The sequence below is a fragment of the Strongylocentrotus purpuratus genome, unplaced genomic scaffold (genome assembly GCF_000002235.5).
Source record: "Strongylocentrotus purpuratus isolate Spur 01 unplaced genomic scaffold, Spur_5.0 spur5_scaffold_7, whole genome shotgun sequence".
In the NCBI taxonomy this organism is placed as follows: domain Eukaryota; kingdom Metazoa; phylum Echinodermata; class Echinoidea; order Camarodonta; family Strongylocentrotidae; genus Strongylocentrotus; species Strongylocentrotus purpuratus.
The window spans coordinates 33,087,715-33,098,512 of record NW_022145613.1 but is presented as its reverse complement, the minus strand read 5'-3'; the positions used below and the strand labels follow the sequence as shown (position 1 = coordinate 33,098,512).

General features: G+C 35.5%; 1 protein-coding gene across 2 annotated transcripts in view; it reads right to left on the bottom strand.

Moving 5' to 3' along the window:
- Nucleotides 1-558: 558 nt before the first annotated feature.
- LOC576107 (alpha-catulin) overlaps nt 559-10,798 on the bottom strand; it is a 33,774-nt gene continuing 23,534 nt past the window's right edge. Inside the window, exons 11-17 of one of the 2 annotated variants that reach the window (XM_030974197.1) lie at nt 10,512-10,549; nt 8,990-8,998; nt 5,152-5,202; nt 3,742-3,945; nt 2,811-2,990; nt 1,990-2,073; nt 559-1,497 (exon numbers count right to left, since the gene is read on the bottom strand). In XM_030974197.1, coding sequence (XP_030830057.1) covers nt 1,312-1,497; nt 1,990-2,073; nt 2,811-2,990; nt 3,742-3,945; nt 5,152-5,202; nt 8,990-8,998; nt 10,512-10,549 — 752 coding nt within the window. In that variant the 3' untranslated portion in view covers nt 559-1,311. The remainder of the gene's footprint in view (nt 1,498-1,989; nt 2,074-2,810; nt 2,991-3,741; nt 3,946-5,151; nt 5,203-8,989; nt 8,999-10,511; nt 10,550-10,798) is intronic. The other variant, XM_030974198.1, reaches the window with a different exon arrangement.

Below are 10,798 nucleotides of genomic sequence, written 5' to 3'. Positions count from 1 at the left end.
TTATTAAAAGAAGAAATAAAATGGAAAATACCAAGCAAAATTCAGTTGGCTTTTTTTTCTTGTTTTAGCTGTTAACAATGATTGTACAGGAATAAATTGCACATGATTGGAATTTTAAAAATAGCATTTGATCTCTTTTTGTGTTATAAAAATGCACAATGCACCTATGCACAATATCTTTTGAAATAATCACCCTTGCATAAAGAAACACCCCTTCACATCAAACAATCTCTTGACATATATTTTATTTTTAGTAGTCTCCTAAGAGGAAAGAAACTCTATCTGGGGTTTAAAAGGCTATGTGTGCAGCTTATCTTTAAGTATTTCACTTCATGATCATGCCATAAGGATGGCCAAAACGTTTATTCTAATGACAGCACCAACATGATTGTCATAACAGAATAAAGTATAATCATTGGTGATCCACAATTGATGCTGATCACCTTGCACAAGTTCATTGGGATGGTTTAAACCATCAGGGCCCCATTCCACAAACTTGTCATCAGTGACAAATGACACTTTTTGTTATAAGTAAGTGAAATCCTTGCTCCTGATTGATTGTCAGCAGATTTGTCACTGATATTGTCATTTGTCATTGAAAAAAGGCTTTGTGAAACGGGTCCCAGGAAGTAACTCTATCACAGGGATCTTTATCATAGAACTAATTCCTAAAAATGCTGATCAATTTGTACTCATACGATTGTTTACAAAAGACATTTGCAAATACTGAGGAAAGGGATACATTATTAATAGGGTGCAGATTTTTGTCTGTTTGGAGCCACAACGACTTTCACTAACATTGATGTGCTATAATACAGTGTTTTGTGGCTCCAAACAGCCAATTTGTTCCATGGAGTTGATTGCGACAGTGCAACAACTACATGCGTGCAAGCCCTATGCATAGTTCACAGATCTCAAGAGCACCGCAGCAGTTTCTTGAGGTTCACCTGACATATCAACACCTCGTGTATGCATAGTAAGACATAGTGACAACAGAGACGTGGTGATTTAAGATCTGGGCCCCATCTTACAAAGACTTGCAAGTGATTTGGATCATTTGTAAGTTTGCAGTCTCCTATCTCTTATGGATATAGTTGCGCTTGATATCGATCGCAAATAAGTTGCAATTAATATCAACTCTTTGTAGGACGGGGCCCTGGTAATACATATAGGTAGAAATGCTCACAAATTCCATTCAATTCCATTCACTGGGATAAAATTACGCTAGGTTTCAATACATTTCAAAATGGCAAGACTCTTCCATCTATGGGTGCTTCCTCCCTCTTGGAATTGGGGTTCAGGGAGCTTGCGTTAGAGTCTGTCGAAAGAGTTCATTTTGTGGAGTGTTTTCTGCGCTCTCATGATGGAACCGTCGCTCATGAAGCCGGAGCTCTGGCTGAGGGGCGAGTCCATGTCGGAGCTGTTGCTATGGAGATCCATCATGGGCGGCGGCCTCCTCCATCGGGCGGTGGGGGAGTTTGGAGTGGTCACATTGTACTGAAAACCAAAGAGGAAAAGGTGTTTAAAAAAGTATTTGAAAAAAGCTAGAAATGAAATAAAGCCTTCTTTATACTTTAAACCAACTTGTATATTTTTGTCATATAGATATTGTTCATGGTTCATTTAGTTTTTGTTTTTCTACATCATTTCTATCTTCAAGTCTACGGAATGACATACCGGCTAATTAATTAGGAAAAGCAAACATTTCTGAGGAGCAAAATATTGTAATTCCAATTCTCATGCATTCTGAAAGGTGCCTCTTCAAAATGTACATGTACTTTGCATCCATTTCGCCTGAGAAACTATTTCATGTTCAAAAAATAATTCTTATATGAAATTCTGCCACATTTTTAAAGTTTAAGACCTAATATTTCATCTTCAGATTTCAAGGCAGTACAGTATGAAACCATGTGCAAATGAGTGACACCACTTTTAATGAAAGTTATTTAAAAGACATATCCTTGCAGATGGTTAAAAATGAAAACTTACCTTTGCGGATAATGAGTAACATATAGGAACTAGTCTGACAATACACAGGAGTAGACTCTTGGTTTCTTGTATAGTACAGTCAACCTAAAATGAGGGAGAAAAAAATAATTATAAAGTATAAAAACTTCATTATCAACCAACATCAAAATACAATCAAGTTACTGTGAAAATGAATTGAAAACATATATAACGTAGCATCCCTTTAAATTAGTAGCTCCTCCTAAGACTTATCATCTTGGAATAATAATCATCATCATTCTATATTTTTCTTGTTGTCGCGGGCAGCGTTCCCTGCGAGTTCCAAGATTTCGGGTTAGGGTTAGGGTTAGGGTTAGTACATGTAAGATAGGGTCCAATAAGAAATTAACCTCCTACCATGGGCCTTTAATAAACTTCAATGTCTATAACAGCAATTTTTTAAAGCCCCACTGCACTACTTATAGCTACTTGCGCCATCTATATAGCAAACAATGTCTAATCGGTACCTGTCGGTACCCCATGATCCCCTTTTTCTTATGTTAATTGAGAGCTGATTTGATGAGATAACCACCTGTCAGTGACCTTGCATGAAGGTCTCATCCCACCTGGCCAAACTAGTGCAGACAGGCTTTAAAGCAACCCCTTCTTTCATACTACAAATTATAAGAAAATTATAATTAACAAACCAATGAAAAAAAAAGGAAAAGATGTAGATGAGGAGTATATATGTAGACAAACAAGAGGAATTAATGAGGAGAGAACAAACAAAATTGAAAGATGGGAATGAGGGGACATAATAAAATGATATCACAAGATGATCTTGATAGCCTAGTCTTTCTTACCTTGTTGAATGTGCTTGATTTGCCGGCTGATGGTGACTTGGTGGTGAAGTTAAGCTGCTGACAATGGGATGGGATCTGTTCTAAGTACATCATAAGTTCACTCCTTAGTTGACAGTCGGGCACCTGCCCTACAAACTCCCGGACTGATCGGAAGAGCTTGTTGCCCTCTTCAGCAAAGTACTGCAAAGAAATTGGCAAAGTAGACAAAGATGGTTTGATAAATTATAAAAACTAAATAAATAATGTATAAAAAAATATATACTGTAAACGCTGTTATTTTTGCGGGATTAATTTTTTTGCGCTGAGCGACCCCAAAACATATTCGCTAGTTCTTAAATTTGCATTGCACGCAATTCAGCTCGTTTAAAACACGCATAAGAAGTCATACTTATATTTTCGCGAGGTCTAAATTTGCGAAATGAATGTACCGCGAATATTCCTGCGTTTACAGTACTACAAAACTTCAGTGGATCATCATCTATATAAAAAAGAAATATTATAATCTTCATCACAAGGCTTCTATCTATTAACAGAAGCTCTAACATCATTAACTTCAACATAATAACTTCATGTGCTCAATGCATCAATTTACAGACTTTTTTCACCAACCATTACCATATAACATCATCAAAATAACCATCATCGCCACAACCAATACCACCCTTAAATCATCACCGCCATCAAAATATCCATTATAACTCTCTTCACAATCTTCTACCACCATGATGACTATCATCATCATCATAGCAGCCACAGACACCATCATCATCACCATTATCATTGGAATGATCATCATCACCACCACCACTTCCACCAACATAATCAACACATTTATTGCAACTACAATTCTCAGTACCATCACCTATCATCACCATAGCAACCAGAAACACCATCACCACCATCATGAATACCATCATCCTCATCTTCTCACCTCTGCTTGTTTGAAGAGATCTAATGTTGTCTTGAGTGACCCCTCTCCTCTCGTGAACATGTACATGGCATAGGCCATGCTGGACATGTTCTTGGCCCTCTTTACGATATCATTCGCTTGGTCCTCCCACTTCTCTGTCTCAGCATCCACCTCGGAGGTCAGCAGTTTGACCTCTAACCCGACCTTTGCAATCTTAGCTTGTTCCTGAAAGAAGAGGTATACATGATGAACTTAAAGCAAGCTCCATCTAGGAAGGATGGAAACAATATTGTAGGAGACAGGGACGTGGAGATTCTCTCAAGCATCCCTATTAAACAGTGTTGGTGGACTCCACTAAGAGCTCTAAGCTCTTCCAAGTTCTTTTTTGGTTTCAGATGTTTTTATCAGTAGGAGTAAGTTTAAACTTCTATGTATGGGCGCTTAACAAATGGCTTTCATGGAGTACTTACTAGTGAAATCCCTTTGAAATGCTTCAGTTGCATTATCATGATGGCATTGAAAGTTATTTTTAATTTTTGGAGAAAAATGAAGCTAAAACACAATCTTTCCCTTTGAATTTGATTGCCTGTGTTTAATGCATGATAGCTTTGAAGGAATTTGTTTGATTTATATGATCATCATGGATGGATATGATAAATTTCATCACAAATACTTTTAGCATCCCAGCTGGTCCCCATTCCTCTCCTGGGTACCGAGTGGCAAATGTTATTTGATGTTTTCCAAAAGGACAATAGTGTTGCTGTTAGGATTTAATCCTAGATTATATGATCAAGAACCCTATGACATAACCATGGAATCGAACCACACCACTGATAGTACCCCAAACATTTTCCAATGGATGCAACTTCCAAAGACAGCTGAAGAATCCTTCATGAGCCTCTTCCTAAACTCCTTGGTGTGTATTCATATATGAGGCTCAAGTTACACCTAGGACCCGTTTCATAAAGCCCTTTTTCAATGACAAATGACAAAAATCAGTGACAAATCTGCTGATAACCAATCAGAAGCAAGGATTTCACTAGCTTATAACAAAAACTGTCATTTGCCACTGCTGACAAGTTTTGTGAAATGGGGCCCAGGTTTCACTTTGTCCACTGACTTATGGAGCACCAAGCATTTTTTTTCTTTAGAAATATTTGTAACAAATATCTGTAACAAAATGAATGTACAAAATGCATAAAATAATGAAAATGGATGTGAAAATGAAAAATCTGATTTGTCATGACAAGTTTTTTATTGATCATTTAGTTCAAGAATTTAGATAATTTTTTAATGATGAAATGAAGAGTTTGACACTTGGCACTCCATAAATCTGTGAACTAAGACTCTTACCACTTAGTCAGAGTTTGAACCTGGACTTAAAATAGTATGATTTTATGAAATCCGACCCTTGTTTCCTTGGATTTTTACCTGAGCGTCCAGCTTGACCGGTTTAGCAGCTTTGACCGTGGTACCGTGTTTCTGTGTGAGTGGATGGGAATAGATATATAGACACACATATGGAATGCAAGATTAGCATGTTAGTGAAATGCAAATAATGTATGTGCTCAGATATCATGAATGCACTTGATAACAATATTACATGGAGAGAAAGTAAGGAGATAATTAAATGATAGATGCAATGAGAGATGCATTGTATAATTGCTCCTTCAGAAGAGAAAAGTGGAAAGGAAAGGTAAAAGTGGATGTAGTAAGGAAGATTAAATTGAAGTCCCTTAGCCATCTTATATAGTTCTGTGACCATATTGTATAGTTCTGGGGTCATTAGGAGCTGAAAGAACTCATCATCAAGTAATGAAAATTAAAATGGTCAGCTGAGAGCCTGAAGGATGCAAACTAATATAATTTTTAAGAAAGGGTTTACAACTCCTTGCTCTCAGCAGACACCAGCCAAAGATCTAATACCAGCCAAAGATTAAAAAATGAGGCCCCAATGTAAATATGAAAGTATAAAGAAAGTCGACTGAAATGGCCAGTAATTTTTTTTTGAAGGACATCATAACTGCACATGAGTACACTATGCAGCAAATGCTTACTGCTAAAATTCATAACTTTATTTACTTATTTATCTATTTATTTAATTGCTTATTCAATCATTCATTTATTTATTTAATTATTTTTTAAATTTTGAATTTTTGGTATTTAGTTAGTAATTCATTCATTCATTTAATCATCCACTTATTTATTTATTGCAGGGGTGGCTTGTTCAATTAACGTATGCAAAACTGCTTCACAAAGGCACCCAGCAGTTTAATTCACTCATCAATATATATCAACGGTGCTGTGTTGATCAGCTCATTAATAGCAGCTCAAACATGAATACTGCAAATGAAAATGTGGATCAATGGAGCTTATGAATATGCCATGAAGCATTTTATAATGTCACTAATGAATTTGCCTCTCTCTCCCACTGAATGCTTGTCATCTCTACACCTATATTAGTGTACAGATCTCTGTGCAGTCCCATATGTGAGGTTCCTTGTACTGAAAGAAGTTATAAGCCACATAAATGTATATTAATCTACACTTCTTTTCTTCATTATTAAGTTCAAAATTAGACTGTCATTACTCTAAATATAAAATCCCCAATATGGCATATTTCAGACATTTTTTGTGTATGAAAACTGAACACTTTGCTCAAAGGCAATTTGAACAAAAGTAAATTTGCTATGGACAAGGAATGAAAAGGTGCATGTATGGACCTGAAATGAAATTTTGTTCTTGGCTAATGATTAAGTGTTGACAAAATAATGTGTGCTTTCATCTTCTAGGAAATTGTAATGGAACACTTCCAGAACCATCTTTGGTGGCAGAGGTAAGAATGGAATTAACACTTGTACGGTAATAGCTGTGGAGCATCAGAAGTTTCAAATCTGATAGGCGTGAGCGATATATAACAACCCACTACTATTATTAAAATTACTATCAATTCATACACATGTCACGCATCACCTAAAAGTACAATTGTTAGAGACTTGGATGCCGATAATTAATGCTGATAGTTAGCTTCCCAATAAGATGTAAAGAAGAAGACATGATGCAAGTCAGTAGGTAATTATATCGGAATATAGAATAAATATGTAATATATGAAATTATCAGGTGACCATGCTGTAAAGTTAATGTGAGATAGGTAATCCTAAAGCTACTAGCATCTTTAGATCTACATGTACTTCCTCATTAATGATCTTATACTCCATTCTTCAACAATTTCTCCTCCTCCTCTTTCTTCATCTTCATCTTCATCTTCATCTTCTTCTTCTCCTTCTCTGTCTTCTTTTTTTCTTCTTGATCTTGTTCTTCTTGTTCTTTTTGTTGTTAGTGGTCTTGTTTTTCTTCTACCTCCTTTTCTTTCTCCCTGTCTTCTTCTTTGCCTTCTTAATTTTTTTTCCTTCTTCTTTTCTCTTTTCTCCTCCTCCTCCCCCTCCACTTCCTCCTCATTATTGGGTAGTTCTTTAACCCTTCATAACCTTCACATTGTTTTTCTTTTCTTCTCTTTTTCTTTCCTTCAGAATGTATATCTCACAAAGAACTGCAGTCCACTTTACAACACAACGAGACCATAGCATTTTCAAATTCTAAAACTACCACTGTATGTACTGCTTGTAAAGCTTCGTTTCTACAAATTGTCTGCATGATGCTGCAGGGACACAAAACTTAAAAATCACCATGACGATTTCAAATACGAAGATTCATACAGTTTCAGAATCGACATGAATCCTGAGCAGGCATGGATTTTCAAGAGAAAAGTACTGATGCAATGGTTAGGATTACAAAGGATTTTCAAAGTAGCACAGTAAGTTCGGGAAATAGGTCACAGTGTGGCATTCAAAACTGCAAATGAAGTCATAAACTGATAAATGATGGTTAGAAATCGACACGGATACATGTATCATTCATACAGATATGACGACAATGATAAAATGATCATGTCATAATTTTAATCACTAGCTTTACAATGTTACAAAGACAACTCAAGAAATCAGGTGGAAATCTCCATTGAAGATGCAAATCAACATGGTGTCATGTAGCATGAGATGATGGTCAATGGATGAGTTACAGTATGCATGTAAAATAAATTATCAGATGGATAAAGATGAGAATCATTACCAACAGAGGATGGGATAAAACTGATGCTGTTTAAAATCACAAAACCCAATCGTATACCTCTTATAACACAGTACCAATAGTCCAATACCAATGTGAAAATAAACCCAAAAGGTGAAACAAAGCGGAATACTAACTCCTTAAAGCCCCACTGCACTACTTATAGCTACTTGCGCCCTCTGTATAGCAAACAATGCCTCATCTGTGCCTGTTGGTCCCCCATGATCCCCTTTTTCTTACGTTAATTGAGAGCTGATCTGATGAGATAACCACCTGTCAGTGACCTTGCAGGGCAGTCTAATTCCCCCTGGCCAAACTAGTGCAGACAGGCTTAAACCCAAGTTTAATGACCTCAAACCAGCACCGGTGTGAAAATCACCCAAAAAAGTGAAATATGGAAGGCTAATTTAGGCTGATAATGACTCCCAATGTATCCTCCCCCAAAGTTTGAATTTGGATACCATTCCAAATATTATGTGGCAAATTAAGATGGATGAAATTAAAGTATAGATGTAAATGGAAGCCGTGAAATTGTGTTGAAGAAATGTTACAGATATATTCTGAAATCTTGATTGTTTCATTTTACAGTTCACAAATGATGTTATATCTCAAATTGCAATATGACTCATGATTAAATGATGAATATCTAATTTATTATATTAAGAGAAGAAAATTCCCAGTGGATGATGATAATAACATTATTGAATATTCACAATAGTTAGATTAAAAGTACTTTTAAGAAAAAGTAGATGTAGTTAGAAGATGAAACTGTAACTGGCCCTTTGAAATGCGTGACTTTCTTCACCATCACAAATATCAAAATAAATGGTTGTTCCTAAAAACAATCCGTATTTCCATCTCTATGGTTACCTTCAGAAAACTGATGTTGTTTCCTTGGTGATTAAATATATGCCCAATCCATTTCAGCGTTAATACAAAATATGACGTTAAACCCATGCTTTCCTGTAGCATGCTGCACCTATTAATCACAAAAATCTAGCATTGTACAGAGTCAAATTGTGAAAAAACAAGAAACTCAGAATAAATAAATACATGTGATGAAAAATGCAGTGTGGCAAATGAGACATGGTGACGACGATGCGTAAATATATATATAAAAAGCAGGTATTGTGGAATACTTACAATATCAGCCTATAAAGTGCAGAGAAATGAACAAAATTTCAAATAAAGTATACATATCAGCGAAAGAAAAATACAAATAATAGCAAACATCAATACAGTACAAGAAATCAACTAATAATAAAACACCAAGACCTGAAAATGCTTTATAGCTGGAAAACACCATTTATAGAACAATTTATATCACATAATTTCTTTGGTGCAGGTAAAAATTTCTAACATTTAAATATTTAAATGAATATTGCCTGTTGTCGAATTGTCTCATAGTGATGAGGTATCAAATAATTATTCTGTTACTTGTATTAGGTTGAACAGGGCGTTGCATTTTTTGTGATCTTGAAGAGGCTATTTATACATATGAATAAATACATTAATCATATTTAGAGATTTATACAGAAGAGGATAGCTAGCCAGTAGGAAAGGTCAGGATAGGTGATGTTTGGATTTTACAGCTTTATAATTTTGCAGAAGAATATTTGAAAAATAAATATAGAAATATTTTAAGTTATCTAGATACTTTACAGCCAAACAATATAGAGAATATATTGTATTGAACAGATTTTTCAGAAGGAATGAGGCTATGCATGCAAGCTCCAAATTATTCATATGGGGTATGCAATAAGAATAGAGAGGAACCTAACTTCATCCCAAACAATTTTGTTTCAGTTCACGGCTCTCCCGATATATATATATATATGTATTTTTGAAGAAGAAGAAAAAAAAAAGGGAGCTTTGTGCGGACAAAAGCAACAATCACAACAAACATAGACAGAAAAAGTATATTTGCTACAGAGTATATTAGCAAGAAGAGAGATAACACACAGAAGCAGGGAAGGGGAAGCATTGATTGATGCTGCATTGTAATCTTGAGATCTCTTGTCCAAAAATGAAATCTGACAAATGAAATTTCTCTCTCAAAATGTGTAAAAGAAGTCCAGGGGGTGTTTCACAAAGACTAAGATCGAATTTAAGTTGGACTTAACTATGGCAGGCCATTCATTCCACTGTTTAATTTCACCAGTTACCGGCATCGGTCTCTCAAGAGACATACAAATCATGGTCACAAATCTTCAGCATTTATATTTTTTGATAATTCATTATTGAAGGATAATTGTGAGACCAAACATTGGCACAAATGGCCTGCCATAGTTAAGTCCAACTTAAAGTCGATCTTAGTCTTTGTGAAACACTCCCCAGGTAGGACTGTTCCTGGTGGACATAATGTCGTCATATTTAAACATGATAAATATACCAATCGGAAGAAAAAGAAGGTATGAGCCACGTGCATGCAAACAAAGCATTATGGCATAGTTTCCACGCACAAAAACCCTTGTCGGTCATTGTGTGTAACAGTGTCTGCAATATGAGACTACAGTAGGCTCTCTAATTTAGCCGTTTTTGGAATTGTGGTAAAGTGTCACATAAGGGTCTGTGCTTGCAGACTACAAGTGGCCTGGGCTACAATGAAAGAGAAGGACAAAGACGGGGGAAAGTGATAAGACCAACAAAACAAGAGATAGCTTACCCCTGGCCTAGGAAGAGAGAGATAAACTTGTTTGTTGTCTGGAGAAAGAAAAAATAAATGTGTTATAGAAGTTGAAATTAATTTACATGTGAAAGAAAATATAAGAGAAAAGAAGTAATACATAAGTAAATGTATGAGAAATGCATAAGAGAATATTTCACCACAAAAGGACAAGCTTAGAGAGTAGTGTTTCTCACAGCCATAGAAAATTAAACTTATCCTCTTTATTTTTTGAAGAAATAACTATTTCTTTTAATTCATTGATAACAAATTGATATTACATAGTC